General features: G+C 34.0%; 1 protein-coding gene across 1 annotated transcript; it reads right to left on the bottom strand.

The window, feature by feature from the left end:
* Positions 1-887: 887 nt before the first annotated feature.
* Positions 888-3,621, bottom strand: LOC139858212 (uncharacterized). The gene is made up of 5 exons (XM_071847063.1): positions 3,419-3,621; positions 3,100-3,178; positions 2,807-2,931; positions 2,244-2,699; positions 888-1,554 (listed from the first exon to the last, which is right to left on the bottom strand). Exons 2-5 carry the CDS (start codon positions 3,124-3,126, stop codon positions 1,164-1,166), a joined length of 999 nt encoding a protein of 332 aa, XP_071703164.1. The 5' UTR covers positions 3,127-3,178; positions 3,419-3,621; the 3' UTR covers positions 888-1,163.
* Between the last annotated feature and the right edge of the window lie 14,422 nt (positions 3,622-18,043).

Raw genomic sequence — 18,043 nt, 5'->3', positions numbered from 1 at the left:
CTTGAAGTCATTTTTCATATCTTTCCTATAGGCCACAAAATGGGTGGGTCAGGTGGTTCAATCCGGGTTGACCCATTTTTCAAGTTAATCATTTTCATCTGCAGGAAGGTGATGTGGAAAGGTGTAAATCTTGTGAATTGGTTTACCACAAAACTTGTTTCAAGAAGATTGCTACTTGCCCGTGTGGCGTAGATCTTTGGACCGGATCCACAAGAAGCTCGAATAATGTCCGTGTGGGTCAACACAGTTTAGTTCAGGATACAGAATCAACGTCTTCATCGTGATTCCTCTCAGGGTGGTTGTTAAAAGCTGTTCCTGCAAAATTTTGGGGGACTAAAGATCGCCATACAGTAATCCCAATGGGTTCTTTACCAAACTCGTCACTTTGAGTTTTTTTTGTCTGTAAAATTGTGTTACCATAGATTCTGATTGCCCATTGCACGTGTTATTTATTGTAAACACTTAGCATGTAAATGGTGGAAATATTGAAGACTTATGTACATTAGAATCTCGATAATCAGAAGTGGAAATTCTTGTACCTCAGTCAAATAGTTGATTTTATGAAACTGAATATTTGCTTTGAGCAAATATTGCATAATAAAAGATTTTTCTAAGGACAACCATGCTTAAATTCTTGTCAATTTTAAATAACTGGCATCTGGCATCTAAAAGTCAACATAATCGTTTTTAAGCTCCTCAATGACAACTTAAGGATTGTCGTTAAAAAAACAAAATGGAAAAAAATGGGTCATATGCAACATTATAAGGCTTGATGGTAAGTTACTATCAAATTTCATGTGTACAACAAGACCATATAAATGCTTTACCCTGTCATCTACAACATTGAAATATAAAGAATGCTCAATATGCACAAAGATGATAAGGTATACTGTTAAAAAAATATAATCAAATTTAACCATGACATAAAATTCTCTGTAAAAATTGGTTAATTGAACTCAAATACAACATATTTCAAGATACAAAATCCAACTTCTTTTTTTTCTTTTTCTTTCCTTGATGCTTGTAATCCTTGAGATGAACTCCAATTCAAAATGGAGTTTCCTATCTCGTACCTCAAATCTGCCCTATTCCGAAACATTAGACGAATAAAAAGTGGATTAAATTGAACATGAAAATATCATCATCATCATCATCTTCAAAACCTAGATGAAATTGGCCCTCTTCAGAAACCTAATCAATTTGCAATAATGGGGCCATATCGATTCAATGTAATCGAAATACTTATCAACGATCCATTCTTGAACTTGTTTCCATATTCCTTTATAACCTAAATTCCTAAATTCCACCGCAGGTTGCCATAAACGAACGTGTACGGTTTCTTTCAGCTTTCCACTAACAACGTAATTGTAGTACACGGGCAAGTTCTTGACCACTTTGACCGACTGCTTGAAGCTATAAATGTAGAGTAAACATAAACCTTGTACGATTTTGATGTAAAGTGCCACAAGCAGAGGTCCAAATATCCATAAAGGTGTCAGCTCCTTCGCAACATCAGGTCCATACTTCATGTTAATCGCCAGGTACATCGGTATGCTTCAAATCAAGACAAATAAATTATAAATAATAAGGAGAAGTAATGGTTTTTTATTAGAAAATGGTGTACAGTAAATCTAGATAACATGACAATTTACATAATTATGTCCAAAAGACTCTTAAAACTCCTAAAAATCCTAAACCAGTGTATTTAAAAGACAGGATTATGCAGTAATATTACAGATTCTTAACCTCTGACACATTACATTATTAGAAAAATTCCAAATCTGGGATCATATTCCAAATTTGCCCCTTTTACCAATAACAATTCTTCGAGACAAAATAATAATGTGATCCAGCAGGTGGCAATATCGACCAAATTACTTGATAACAAGTAGCATGTGGGTTGTTTTTTAGTCAACTAACAAGTCAAATGGGTTGAAAAGCTAAGAAGAAAACAAGACAAATGAACGGCTCAAACCGTGCCCAAGGTGTGTTCCTAAATCAATTTATTTGATAAGTAAAGTAATACCAACATAATTCTAATATATATTGCACATCAAACTATATAAACCAAATTAATAATCTTAGAGCAGAAGAACGTCCAGTCAATCCGACCCGCCCAGTTCCCTCCCATGCAAAAGTGGACCCATTCTTGACCTGTTTGTCTATTACACACCCTGCCCTTTTTGCCAAAATTTAACATGTAGCATCATAAAACAATAAAAACGGTAATCACTCCAACTTACAATATCATTGCAGGTATCTTTATTGCTGGATCCAGATCCAAAAAACCACGCCAAACGGTTTTTGAAATCACAGTTCTTCTTCCACTGTTTTGGATCTTGCGGTCTGTTTCCACGGTTTCATTAATAGATGTTTCCTCCTCATCTAATGTTCCATTAAGTAGTTGACTTTGTGAAGACGGTGTGCGTAACAAAGTCAACCAGCTTTTAAACAAATGTTGGATGGCTTGAGACCCCGAACTGGTCCCGTCCATATTTGAGGTGGGGGTAGCATGATTGTTCTTCACCTTCGATAATTCGGCTAAAGTTTCTTTGCGATCTTGTGGCACATAAGAAAATCTAACAGGATTCTTTACACACTTGGACCCTTTCTCACGGCCTCCCGATTCATCATTCTGAACGTTTCCTTTAAAACATGATATTTTAAATAATTTCGTCTTTGATTCAGGCGCCTTTATACTGTTTTAAGAAAATTACATCAGTATACAAGATTGGGGATATCATGAACAAAATTTAAATCATCAATTTGCATCTTGATTACCAAGTACCGATAAACCCGTACTTACCATAAACAAGATCTATGCTTCAATAAAAGAATATCTGTCCTCTTCACGATTGGAAACGTTGCTAAAAAATTGTTTGATTCGATCCCTCTCTTCGAAGGTAAATATCTTGGAGGAGCATATGAACCCTTCACATGCATATACATATACATTATTAGTTATTATCATCATATTACTCATACTTGGTAATATGAGATTATTATTATATCTTTTTTTGCAAAGTTGTGTATTTATTCATTGCTCGTAATCTAAATACAGAACAAGACAAATGGGTCAATGTTCCATAATCCATATACCTGAACTTGGTGGGTTACTAATGCCATTATCCTCTTGTAAAGCACCCTATCATTTATATGCCAACATCAAACACACCACCTGGAAATGTAACAATATAGTTATCAAATCAAGGTTAACAAAAAAAAAAAAAAAAAAAAACACAAACTAGCACACATTACTTCCCAAATCCCAAAAATTTCACAGTATACATATGTATAGCCAATTGAATATAAACGTTGAAAGGTAATTAATCATAACCTCACATATTGGTTGACTAATAAAGTATAAAACAAAAACACTAATAATTGGAATAATTGAAAACTTCATAAGTAGAGATACCTGTTTATATATCAGAAGATGATTCTTAAGAGTAGCAGATAGCTAAATATCATTGAAAAGTTGTCTAATTTGTGATAATTATTGTGCAGATTGACCGGTACGAAATGAGTAGGCAGGGTTTGATTTTGTATGTAATGAATAGAAATAATGAAGAGAAAAATGAAAGCTTTATCTGTTATCTTTCCTTCCAATAGAGTTCTAAAAGGAAAGATTGGATAAATACATGATGACGAAATGGAAGTGGTCAAATTTTGGGGTCAAAATTAGGGTTTTTAAGGAAATAAAATATTCAACGGTTTTTTTTTTTTTTATTGTTGGGGATAAAGTGATAGGTTGTTAGTTCTGAAATTTGTTTCTTTTATATTTATAAATTTAATTAAAATTTACCATTCATTTACTTATCTACTCCTTTGTTCCATAAAATAGTCCGGTTTAATTTGCATTTTCATCCCTTTAATATGGTAATAAAAAGTAATTAATAAATTAATTGTTATATTTAATATAAAAATTTTAATAAGGAAAATAATATAATTAAAACTTTAAAAGTTTTTAATTATTATTTGAAGTAAGCGATAATATATTTTGAACAAATAAAAATAGTAAGGTGAACATTTCTTAAGTGAAGAAAGTAGTATTCTGTATTATTTATTTATTATTATTATACAATTATTTATTTACCACATAGGTTATAGATTAAGAGGTGAGAAAATGGATTTTTCCCACTTATATTTCTAAATTGATTGCTAGTGATAAAACAAAATGATTAAGTAGTCAATGATTTAAAATATGAATGATTTAAAGATTGATTAATTAAACTTTGCATAATAACTTGTTTGATAAAAATTTAATGAACACTTAAAATGATTGTACAGACCTTTTATATGAATAAATAGATTATGAGTCTCTTACATTTCCCCATCTTAATGTTATGAACAAGTGAGGATACCTGTACGTTACGGCGGGTGGTAATAAATTTGTTAATATATATATATACTAGGTTTTTGAGCCCGTGTGTTGCACGGGTGTATAAAAAACCGTGCAAAAAATGTAATTTTAAGTTCATATTAGTATGTAAATAGCGATACTAAAAAAATAGATTAAGTATAAGAATTAATTAAGAGTCTATGGTGTTGACAAATTTTAAAAATTCTTTTGAGTTTAAGAGCATGTGATGTTGATAAATTTTAAAAGCGGTGTTAGTAATTTAAGGTTTACAAATTTTTTTATTTCTCACAATTAATATCTTTTTCATTATACTTATGAGTTTAAGAGCCCGTTGTGTTAGTTTTAGAGCCCGTAAATTGGACGGTGGTAAAATATTTTAGAATTATTATATACAATTTTGTTATAAAATATCTAGATTGGATGTTAATTTTATTATTATTATATTTCTTGCATAGTAATATTTTATGCTATAAATAGACATGTATGGTAGCCATTTAAGGTGCACCATTTCTCTTGAAATATCAATATCAATATTTCTTCTCTCCTTCTTCTCTCTTTTTTCTCTCTTTGTTCTTATAACCATTAAAGGTAGTTATAAGCCTACTGAATTATAACACGTTATCAACACGAAAATCTTAGTGTAATTAAAAGATATCTCAAACGATCACGAATCACTAATCAAGGTATGAAATTATTAATAATTTTCAGACTCGAATATATCAAATTTTGGACTACTAACATTTATATTTATGTTATTTAAGTTATATATGGTCGGTTATACCACCTGAATTATATTTCTGTAATCTAACTTTTACTAACTTCACTAACATTTATATTTATGTTATTTAAGTTATATATGGTCGTTTATACCACCTGAATTATATTTTCTGTAATCTAACTCTTATTAACTTCACTAACATTTATATTTATGTTAATAAGACCTCATGATTGTACGCAACACGTCATTTGACAACACGGTACTTTATGTACGCAACACGTCATTTGACAACATGGTACCATGGGTCGAGATTAATTCCGATCAATACGAATACGACGGGGTCTTTATATGTTATCTAACATTTATGATTACTTATGCAATTAATTATTATTTATTTCATGCATACTAATGTTTATTCTTAAATTTATAATTTTAAAAGTTAAAATAAAAAAAAAATAGTTTGTATTTTTATTAAAAGTAAATCTTAAAAGTTAAAATAAGAAAAAGTAGTTTGTACTTTTATTAAAAGTAAATCTTAAAAGTTAAAATACAAAAAGTAGTTTGTATTTTTATTAAAAGTAAATCTTAAAAGTTAAAATAAGAAAAAGTAGTTTGTATTTTTATTAAAAGTATATCTTAAAAGTTAAAGTAAGAAAAAAAAGGGGATGGTAAAATGGAATAGTTTTTTGTCAAAAATGAAGTATTGAAAATGAAGTGGTCTCCTTCTATAACTAAAAAATATATATATACTTTTATCAAATGAATTTTTTTGTGGCCGACAATTTCAAACACGAGTCCGTGTTTAGTTTATCAAGAATATCTCTTGCTTTGGTGAAAGGTCACGATCACGATATCAGGTGTTGTGAAAGAATTAAAAAATTGGTCAAGTGGCCTTTTAAAAACTAGAAAAAAAATTTAAACAAAAAGTTTTTTTTTATATATTTATAATTTACGGGTAACGTAAAAAAAAAGGAAGTTTTTTTTTAAAAAAAAAAACAAAGAAAGTGCTTAAATGAGTTTTACAGAAAGGGGGAAAGCAAAGTAAAAAAAAAACTTTTTTCCAAACAAAGGTAAATGAAAGTAGGACTTAATACAAGAAAAAAGTAAACATCTCCTAGACGTGATAAAATCTATCAATGATAAGTATTAGACTTGATGAGCTAAATGTGACAAAAATGTTTCAACATGTCTTATGTTAATTTTCTAAAATAAGTTATTATTATTCCGAGTTTAACACATATACATATGTTAATTAAAAACAACATTTTTGTTCTTATGTAGTGTTGGGTTGCAATTTTGGTTGTATGCCATAATTCCATCCAGTAGAGTGACAATAGAAAACTTTTGATGATAATCAATAAAAAACTTTTTTCCAAACTTGTCAAATGTTTTGTTAAAAACGTGACCGTTGAAAAAAGGAGGTTGAATAATAAAACTTAAAAAACAAATTATTTTTTTAAGAGTGTGCATCAAAATGGCCCGTTTAATAATGGGGAGTAAAAATATAGTCAAATTGTTTCAACGAACAAGGGTTCAATTGGATGTCTCTTAAAAAAAAATCCGCGGGTACGGGTGATGGATCCAATGGATCCGCATCCACGACCCGCGAGTGCTATCCCTAATTGTGACAAGTACAAATCAACTAAAAGTCTAAAAAATAAATGCTCTTATAGGGACCAAATGTTCACAATAATTGCCTAAGCTAGATATGAAACAAATAGTTCATAAAAAAAAAAAAAGTCGTTGTGCGTTTTCTGGATAATAGCCGAAATACACTTACAAAAGTAGGTCAGCCGTCAATTCTTTCTGGCCATATCAACGTAGATCAACAAAATCATTTATGGTTTTGATAAAAGATTAATTGAAAATTAATTGTTTTTTGGTCTTGGATTCTCGGTAACAAAAGCAAAGGTTGTTTTTGGTTGCCACAACAAACAAGACAGAGGTTGTTGACCTTTGTTGTTAAACATGGCACAAGTGAACAATAACAATAGATTATTTTTTTTTAAAGAATAATGATGCGTTAATTTTATTGTATAAAATAAAATTAAAGAAAATGGTTTTCATTGATGACTATGAACAAACGCAAACAAAGTGTTTGTGGTATTTGGTGATTAAAAAAAAGTGCATCTAAAGCTTCTACTGAAAATAATATGCATCTAAAGCTTCTACTGAAAATTAATGTGCAAGGTACAACATATAACTATATGGTCAAATTCATTTGAGCTTTCGGAGTCACAAGTATATGATGTATATATATTACTCAATTAACAAAATAGTAAATCGAAATTAATTCATATGAATAGTAAAACGAAATTAATTAATTTACTATTCACATAAAAAGCGCATCGCATATGATAAGCGCATATGATAAAAAGCGAATATGATGAAAAGCATAGCGCATATGATGAAAAGCGCATATGATTAAAAGCGCATATGGTGAAAAACACAGCGCATATGATTAAAAGCGTATATGGTGAAAAGGATATATGATGAAAAAGCACATATGGTGATTTATGAAGAAGAAAAAAAACACATATAGTGATTAATGGAAAGCACATATGGTGATTAATGAAAAGTATATTGTGAAAAAGAATCACAAATGTTTCTTGAAAGAATTCAAGGTAAGATATATGAACCAATTCATCCATCATGTGAACCATTTTGATATTTCATGGTTCTAATAGACGCATCTAGCGGATGGTCTCATATTTATATGTTATCAAGCCGTAATATGGCATTTGCAAAGTTTCTTGCACAAATTATTAAATTGAGAACACATTATTCTGATTACACCATTAAAAGGATGAGACTTGATAATGCTGGTGAGTTAACATCTCAAGCATTTAATGATCATTATATATCTACAGGGATTGTTGTTGAACATCCAGTTGCTCATATGCATACACAAAATTGGTTTAGCTGAATCAATAGATAAACGCTTGCAGCTAATAACTAGACAATTGATAATGAGTACAAATCTCTCAATATTTATATGTGAACATGTAAATTTACATGCTGCGACATTAATTCACATTATACCATGTGGAAGTCATAAATATTTTCACTTAATACTTGATTTTGGCCAAGAGCCAAATATTTTCCACCTTAGAACATTGGTTGTGCAGTGTATGTTCCAATTGTATCACCACAACACAATAAAATGGTTCTTCAAAGAAAGATGGTAATATATTTTGGATATAAAACATCTTCAATCATAAGATATATTGAACCCATGATGGGTGATGTTTTTACAGCACGTTTTGCTGATTGTCATTTTAATAAAACATTGTTCCCTAGATTAGGGGGAGAAAAAAAAATAAAAAATAAAATGATGCTTCATGATGTGAACATCAATTAAGGTATATTGAACTCGCACAAAAGAATGTGAAACGAAAGTTCAAAAATAATGCATATGCAAGAACTTGCAAATTAATTACTTTATGCATTTACAGATATAAAAAAAGTGACTAAATCATATATACCAACGATAAATGCTCCAGCTCGAACTGAAATTCTAAAAGCTGGCAATAATGTCACTGTTGAGTCTTTTCCACGCATCAAACGTGGAAGATCAATTGGTTCCGAAGATAAAAATCCTCGAAAAAGAAAATCAGCTGATAATGAGGTAAAAGAAAGTGTTCAAGAAGAACCACAAATCAATATTCCTTCTGCAGAGGATATTGATAAATGTAAATACTAAAATTGCGATAAATTATGCAATATTATGGAACTGAAATGAAATTAAAATCTCTATGAGATATTTTCATATAATGTTACAATGACATCATGAATAAAGATGATGATCTGGAACTAAAATCTGTCATTGAATATACAAAATGGACATGATTGAGCTCAATGGAAAGGAGCAATACGAGTTGAATTAGAATGGCTCGATAAAAGAAAAGTTTTCGGATCAATCGTTATCACTTTTAAAGATGTGAAACGTATGGGATACAAATGGATTTTTATCCGAAAAGAAATGTGCAAATGAAGTTACAAGGCAAAACTAGACTTGTAACTCAATATTTTCCACAAAGACCAGAAATGAATTAGGAGGAAAACTTATCCTCCTGTAATAGATACAATTACTTATTAGATACTTAATCAACCTGGTAGTTATTTAAATGCATCTCATGAATGTTGTTACTACTTATCTGTATGGATCACTTAATAGTGATATATATGAATATACCTAAAGGGTTAAGGTATCATAAGCATCTAATGTAAAACCCAAGGGAATATATTTCATTAAATCACAAAGATTTCTAAATGGGTTTATACAAATGGGACGTATGTGGTATAACCGATTAAATGACTACTTGATAAAAAAAAAGGGTATAAATATAAACTTATTTTGCACGTATGTTTTATAAAAACAATGTTCGGATATGAGATCGTAGTTGTTTATGTCAATGTTCTTAACATCATATGAACAAATAAAGAGATCTATAAAATCATTCAACTTCTAAAGAATTATTTTGAAATGAAAGATCTTGAAAAAACCAAGTATTACCTTGGATTGAAAATTGAGCATATGCCTAATGGTTTACTTGTACATCAAACAACTTATACCGAAAAGATTTTAAAACATTTTTTTTTAAAGACAAACTCATTGTTGTTAGATCACTCAATATTGACACTGATCTATTTCATCCCTGCGAAGATCATGAAAATTTTAACAGATCGGAAGTTCTATATTTTAGTGCAATTGAGGTTCTTATGTATCTTATAGATTATACAAGATCTGACATTTCTTTTGCAGTTAATTTGTTGACAAGGTTCAGCTCAGCCCCTACCAAAAGATATTGGAATGGGATCAAACAAATAGTTTGATACCTTCAGGGAACTACTGATTTATAATTATTTTATTCTAACAACTCGAAACAAGATTTGTTTGGTTATACAGATGCAGATTATTTATCCGATCTACATAAAGCTAAATCTCAAACTGGATATGTATTCCTAAATGGAGGCACCGCAATATCATGACGTTCTCAAAACAAACACTTGTTGCAACATCATCAAATCATGCCGAAGTGATTGCATTATGTAACATCCCGCGTTTTTCCGTTAAATTTAATTTTAACACCGTTTTTTTTTTTAACATAATCTTTCGTATTTAAATTAATAGTTTCCGTGAGTAACGTTCATTATATTCCCGCTATTTAATTTTGACATCACCCGTTTACTCGAGCGTTTTAAAAATATTCGTTTGGTTAATTCCCGCACCCGTCTACAAACATGAGGGACTTAAGTTGACAAGTGGGCAAAGTGGTGACTAGGTCAACTAGTCAACCACTTCACCTCCTCCATCCATTTCCATCCATCTCCCTCATCTCTCTTTCTCTCTAGCAAGAACACACACACACAACACCCAATTCAATCATTCATCATCTAAATTCGATTTAGGAGGCTTACAACAAAACAAATTACATATTTGGAATCCTCTCTTCATCCTCTACAATTTGATACCAACTTCATCTCGTTTGGGTAACATTTCTAAAACTCTAGATTTCTCTAAATTCGTGTTTTTGACTTGAAATGGTGTTAGTTAGTGTCTATGGCTCGTGTATAACATGAATATATGTTTTGTTTGCTCGATTCGTTGTTTTGAGTAACTAGTTTGAACATTTGAAATGGGTGTGCTAAATCTTTGATTTTGGATGAGTTAATGTTGTTAAATTGTTAAAGTTCATGTTTTAATTGTGTTACTAGTATCACTAACTTCGTTTTGATGCGTAGGTTGATTAAGGAAACTTCAAAAACATGAATATTGATTTTTGCGGATTGTGGTTAGGGTTTGATAGACTTAAAACGAGCTTTTAATGTTTCGAATGCCATGAAATGTTATTAGTAAGTGTTTAGTTGTAATGTATGCTTCATTACCTTCAAAACGGCATATCGTATGTGTAAATTGGATTCCCGAATCATAAAATACGTTTTACGAACTTGAAACTTTGAAAATAAACCCTTCTTGATCAATTGACGAGTTTTCGGTTATAGTAATTGATGTTTGTGCTTGTGAAAGGTAGTTAATTGTATTCCTTGTCAAAAGAGCTTTCCAATGATATAAGATGCGTATTCTAAGTGTTTACGGTTTGCGTTTTGTGCTAAATTGAATTTTGGATCAAGACTTGAACTTTTGAAACTGACCAGGCACCAGACCACGTTATTTGTCGCGCCGCGGAGCAATTTGTCGCGCCGTGGCCCAAAGGGTGATTTTAGAACATGTTTTTCAGGCTTTCTGACCTTCAACATAGGCATTTGTCGCGCCGCGGAGCAATTTGTCGCGCCGCGACAATTGCCTGTTTCATCCGAACTTCAGCAAACTTGTTTTGGCCATAACTTTTTGACCGTAACTCCGTTTTCGATGAATCAAATATCGTTGGAAACGTAATAAGATTTCCTTTCTAATGGTAAGGTTTTGAAATGTCAACTCAAACTTTATTACAATCGTTCTAACATGCTTTTATACTTGATTCTTGCATGAAACTTGACAACGTGGTTCACATGCTATACTATTCGAGTCGTAACGAGCCATAGGACTAATTGAACACATTTCACCCGACCTTGTGTCGTAACCGGTTAATTGATATAACTTACTTGTTTAGGTCAAGGCTAAGCAACTTTCATGCACACGTTTACTTGTTGAAGTACTTTTATACTCGTGCACTCGAGGTGAGATCATAGTCCCACTTTTTAATCACTTTTATTCTTTACATCGTGGGCTGAGAAACACATACATTTCACACTTATTTACTTTTCATGCTTTTACATTGTGAACAAATACGAATACAAGGATGCATACGAGTTTGAACAAAAGTCCTCAATCCAATTATCATTAGTTCCACTTGCAGGGTGTAAGTGTAAGCGTGTAATTATGTTGTGTGGCCATACGGGTTTAACAAACCCTCATTCAGACGGTTCGCTACCGTTAGTGAATGAAATATAATTTCAACAATGTATAGTGTAAGTTCTAACACTAAATTCAAAATTCAGAGGGAAGATTCGGTTAAGCCTTGATAATTGGGTGCTCGTGATACAAATACTATTTTGGAATGTGAACGATTCTGGTTGAACAATTCTTAAAGAACCTTGTGGTTCAATACAATTTACTTGCTAAACCTATGATTTCACCAACGTTTTCGTTGACAGATTTCTATGTTTTTCTCAGGTCATGCACGATATGTGAAACATGCTTCCGCTTACTATTTGATACTTGCATCCGATGTCGAGTATACATGCATTTCATGGAGCGTCTTTTGACTTTACTTTAAACCGTGTCGCCTAGATTTCAATCGTACTTATAACGTTGTAACTTAACTTTTGGTTGAACAATTCTTGTAAGCTTTGAAACAATCTTTATTTTGAAATGAAGGCGACATATTTTTGGTCAAACGTTATCTTAAAGACTTATAATCAGGTAATGGGACCCAAGTAGCCGACGCCGTCACTTGACGATTTGTCGGGGTCGCTACAGTTGGTATCAGAGCCTTGGTTGTAGGGATTTAGAGTTCATTTGTGTCCACCTCGAGTCATAGGGTACATAGGTGAATCTAGACTACAACCGGCATATAGACTGCAGTAGGAATTACTTGACTATTTGTGCATTTATACTCGAACTCTTCTATCATATCTAACTCGTATTCGATCTTGATCTTATGTTGATAAATTTTGTTGACGCGCCACCTTGACTTTATGAAGTAATGTTAAATGCACATGAGAATCAGGGTAATATAATTTCCGGGATTATATTACGGTGATTCACATGGACGTTCCGACATTATGACATAAAGAATTTAGGGCGAGTCAAGGAAAATTTTCTCTCTATCCTTATTCCATACTCCGGTTAGTATTGTTGAAAATACTAACCAACGATATTCTTGTGTCTTGAAGGAACAATGGCTCCTCGTCGTGTACGCCGCAATGAAACTCCCGAACAAGCTCTCGAACGGATGATAGCTACCGCCGTAGATGCGGCCATGGCCGGTCACTCATCCAACAACAATAATAATAACAACCACAACAACAACAACAATGGAGCCGGAAACTCAAACGAGGGATGCTCCTATAAAGCTTTCATGGGGTGCAAACCTCACACTTTTGATGGAACCGGGGGACCGGTCGTGCTCACCCGATGGTTTGAGCAAACGGAAGCCGTCTTTAGCATAAGCGGTTGTCGGGACCAAGACAAGGTCAAATACTCCACTCACACTTTCTCCGGAATTGCTCTAACATGGTGGAACACCTATGTTCAATCGGTGGGTACCGATGAAGCTCATGCCCTCTCTTGGGCCGATCTAAAGGAAAAGATGATTGTTGAATATTTTCCGCGCGAAGAAACCCGAAAGCTTGAGGAAGAACTAAGAGCTTTGAAAGCGGTCGGAAACGATCTTAAAGCTTATAATCAACGCTTCGCCGAACTATCCTTGATGTGTCCTAATCTTGTTAACCCCGAATCTCAAAGGATTGAGCTCTACATGCTCGGTCTTCCAAAAAGCATCAAACAAGGGGTGATGTCATCCAAACCCACTACTCATCAAGCCGCTATGAACATGGCTCGCCAACTAATTGAAACGGTTGACGAAATCGTAGTTCCGGCACCTAAGGCCGAGGATAAATCGGGCGGCAACAAAAGAAAGTGGGAACCCTCCCAATCAAGCAACAACAACTTTGCTAAGAAGCCTTACACCTCCGACGGCAAGAAGGGTTATACCGGACACCTACCGTATTGTAACGAGTGCTACAAACATCATTTAGGCGAATGTGGCAAACCATTTTGCTTGAAGTGTCAAAGAAGTGGCCATGTAGCCCACGATTGTAGGAATACCGCTCCCGTCGCTCAAAAGGAGCACAATGCACCCAAGACGGGTGTTTGTTTTGAATGTGGCCAACCGGGTCATTTTAGGAGTGCGTGCCCAAATAAGAAAATCAACCCCAACGCACGCCGTTAAACTTTCAACATCAACGCCCAGGATGCCCGAGACGACGATGGACTAGTCACGGGTATGTTTCTTCTAGAAATTCTCACGTTTCATGTTTATTCGATTCGGTTACCGTTAGACGTTTTATAAACAAGTCTTTGACTCGTGCTCTTTACATTCCACTTTTTCCCCTAGATACTACTTAGACGATTTAAGTGACCAAAGGAAAAATATTGTGTGCCTATGAATTTTATTGGAGGATATACATTAAGACTTTTGACTTGACACCTATAGAACTAGGGAGCTCGGAACATATTCGTTAAAATAAAAAAAAAAAAAAAAAAAAAAGAAAAAAAAAAAAAATGTTTTCCCATCGTCTTGTATAGATTATTGTGAACTGAGTAATTTTCGGTTGGAAACCGATACCCTCTCCCTCGCATCCATGACCTCATGATTTCTTGCATGAATCCCGTGTGTATTCCAAAACGACCTCCGTTCCGGTTATCATCAATTGGGGGTTAAGGGAGACAATGTCTCCTGAGTCTTTTCCGAACTCGCAACGTTAGTTGTAAATCTCTCTTAGTACCATTCGATTTATCCAAAGCTCGTCCGTATCCATAAACCTCCTAAACCACGTATGCAAACTTATCTAGACAAATTTGTTATCGTATTTATAGATGACATCTTAACTTATTCAAGTAAAGAAGGAAAACGAACAACATCACCATCTTACGCTCGAACTTTTGAGAAAAGAGCAACTCTATACCAAATTCTCCAAGTGAGAATTTCTGTTGGACGAAGTCCAATTTTCTAGACCATAATGTTAACGGTCAAGGCATTTCAATCAATCTCGAAATCAAGCCACATGTAATCAGGAAACTCTCCCCACTCAGACTTGTATTCGTAAAATCTGAGATCTCGTCTGTTACTACCGAAGATTCATTTCTGACTTTTCTCGTGTTACACGACTTTAATCTCTCCGCGATCGAACCTTGAGCGTGATTCTTCACACCAACATTTCTAGTTAAATTCGTTATTTTGCACGGAGAGGACGAATACTAAATTGTGGATCCGATCAATTTTCTCGTCATCACGTACCACACTACATACCTCTGATATTTCACCATTTCCGTCTGATATTACTGGAATTTAAGATAACACACAATCCAACGATACTTCACTCTTCTTTGACTTAACGCCCTTGTGTTTCTGATAATCGGCCAACTATTATGCAACCCCGAACTATACAACTACGTGTACTATCTCGTTTCTCTTTCAGACTTCAACTTTTGACAACTAGAGGCACGTTATGGCAACCTCGAGATGTAAGCTCATCCTATTCAAAGTCCTCATTTCACTCCTATCCTCATCGCTCGCATTTCCGTTTAAGGAAACTTTTGTAACATTTCTCAATGGATAGAGAAACTCTTCATATTACATAAGTATTCGCCACGAGGGTGAATAGTCCTAACGAACATTTTTTTCGAACCCTAACTGACTCGTTCAAACATATCTTAAGAGATTCTATTCCAACACGGTGTATCTTTGTTAATTATCCCGTATCGAAATACTCGTTTCACTTCTAGTTTTACAAGAAGCCTCGGGACCGCGTTTAGACATGAGTACCGCGTACCATCCACAACCCGACGGACCGAACAAACATGTGATTTAAACCTTGGAAACCATAATACAAGTTTGTATTACCAACTTCAAATTTACTTGAGAAAAGTATTTTCCTTTAACCGAATCCTCGTACTACAATGATTTTCATTCAAGTTTTAACGTCACTCCTTTTGAAACCACATGTGACCGGAAACGTCATTCTCCCTTGTCGAACCAAGTAAACGATGATCAATTCACCGGGGCCGAGGTTGTTCATGAGCAACCGAGAAAAAAAAAAAAAAAAAAATTTATTCATATTCAGGTAAAACCCTACGCGACTCGTAATCACCAAGAGCTACGCCGATGTTAGACGTAAACATTTCAAATTCCACGTGGGAAACCGCGTCACGTTAAGAGTCGCACCTTGGAAAGGTGCAATCCGTTTCGGGAAACGTAGGAAGCTAAATCCGCGATATTTTGATCCTTTAAATTCTTGGGGTGTTTTGGACCCGTCGCTAGCCGTTTAGACTTTTCCGACTCATTTTGAGTCTCCGTTTATCCTACATTCGATGTATCAACTCAAAGACGTGTTTTGCGAAACGAGAACTTGTTATCTCCTTTGATGAACTCACTATCGACGATAACCCTCACTTCCTATGAGGACCGGTTGAAACCATAAATCGTGAAGCCAAACCTTAAAACATCGTATGATCCCGACCGTCAAAATTCGTTGAAATACCCTAGAACGTACTTCTCCCTCACTCGTAGAATTGGCAACGCAAGATCTCGAGGAAGATTCAACAACTACTACTTCCAACTAAATTTCGGGACGAAATTTCTTTTGAGGTGTGGATAATGTAACATCCCGCGTTTTTCCGTTAAATTTAATTTTAACACCGTTTTTTTTTTTAACATAATCTTTCGTATTTAAATTAATAGTTTCCGTGAGTAACGTTCATTATATTCCCGCTATTTAATTTTGACATCACCCGTTTACTCGAGCGTTTTAAAAATATTCGTTTGGTTAATTCCCGCACCCGTCTACAAACATGAGGGACTTAAGTTGACAAGTGGGCAAAGTGGTGACTAGGTCAACTAGTCAACCACTTCACCTCCTCCATCCATTTCCATCCATCTCCCTCATCTCTCTTTCTCTCTAGCAAGAACACACACACACAACACCCAATTCAATCATTCATCATCTAAATTCGATTTAGGAGGCTTACAACAAAACAAATTACATATTTGGAATCCTCTCTTCATCCTCTACAATTTGATACCAACTTCATCTCGTTTGGGTAACATTTCTAAAACTCTAGATTTCTCTAAATTCGTGTTTTTGACTTGAAATGGTGTTAGTTAGTGTCTATGGCTCGTGTATAACATGAATATATGTTTTGTTTGCTCGATTCGTTGTTTTGAGTAACTAGTTTGAACATTTGAAATGGGTGTGCTAAATCTTTGATTTTGGATGAGTTAATGTTGTTAAATTGTTAAAGTTCATGTTTTAATTGTGTTACTAGTATCACTAGCTTCGTTTTGATGCGTAGGTTGATTAAGGAAACTTCAAAAACATGAATATTGATTTTTGCGGATTGTGGTTAGGGTTTGATAGACTTAAAACGAGCTTTTAATGTTTCGAATGCCATGAAATGTTATTAGTAAGTGTTTAGTTGTAATGTATGCTTCATTACCTTCAAAACGGCATATCGTATGTGTAAATTGGATTCCCGAATCATAAAATACGTTTTACGAACTTGAAACTTTGAAAATAAACCCTTCTTGATCAATTGACGAGTTTTCGGTTATAGTAATTGATGTTTGTGCTTGTGAAAGGTAGTTAATTGTATTCCTTGTCAAAAGAGCTTTCCAATGATATAAGATGCGTATTCTAAGTGTTTACGGTTTGCGTTTTGTGCTAAATTGAATTTTGGATCAAGACTTGAACTTTTGAAACTGACCAGGCACCAGACCACGTTATTTGTCGCGCCGCGGAGCAATTTGTCGCGCCGTGGCCCAAAGGGTGATTTTAGAACATGTTTTTCAGGCTTTCTGACCTTCAACATAGGCATTTGTCGCGCCGCGGAGCAATTTGTCGCGCCGCGACAATTGCCTGTTTCATCCGAACTTCAGCAAACTTGTTTTGGCCATAACTTTTTGACCGTAACTCCGTTTTCGATGAATCAAATATCGTTGGAAACGTAATAAGATTTCCTTTCTAATGGTAAGGTTTTGAAATGTCAACTCAAACTTTATTACAATCGTTCTAACATGCTTTTATACTTGATTCTTGCATGAAACTTGACAACGTGGTTCACATGCTATACTATTCGAGTCGTAACGAGCCATAGGACTAATTGAACACATTTCACCCGACCTTGTGTCGTAACCGGTTAATTGATATAACTTACTTGTTTAGGTCAAGGCTAAGCA

Source organism: Rutidosis leptorrhynchoides, chromosome 7, assembly GCF_046630445.1.
Source record: "Rutidosis leptorrhynchoides isolate AG116_Rl617_1_P2 chromosome 7, CSIRO_AGI_Rlap_v1, whole genome shotgun sequence".
In the NCBI taxonomy this organism is placed as follows: Eukaryota; Viridiplantae; Streptophyta; class Magnoliopsida; order Asterales; family Asteraceae; genus Rutidosis; species Rutidosis leptorrhynchoides.
The sequence above is the reverse complement of the archived record's forward strand: the minus strand, read 5'-3'. Positions and strand labels throughout refer to the sequence as shown.

What these genes read in the sequence shown, in the direction of transcription:
- LOC139858212 (XM_071847063.1), bottom strand. Translation starts at nt 3,126, where the DNA reads ATGGCATTAGTAACCCACCAAGTTCAG. An exon ending in TAGTAACCCACCAAGTTCAG is followed by an intron (nt 2,932 to 3,099) that starts GTATATGGATTA and finishes ATGCATGTGAAG; the next exon opens with GGTTCATATGCTCCTCCAAG. An exon ending in AAGATACCTGCAATGATATT is followed by an intron (nt 1,555 to 2,243) that starts GTAAGTTGGAGT and finishes CTTGATTTGAAG; the next exon opens with CATACCGATGTACCTGGCGA.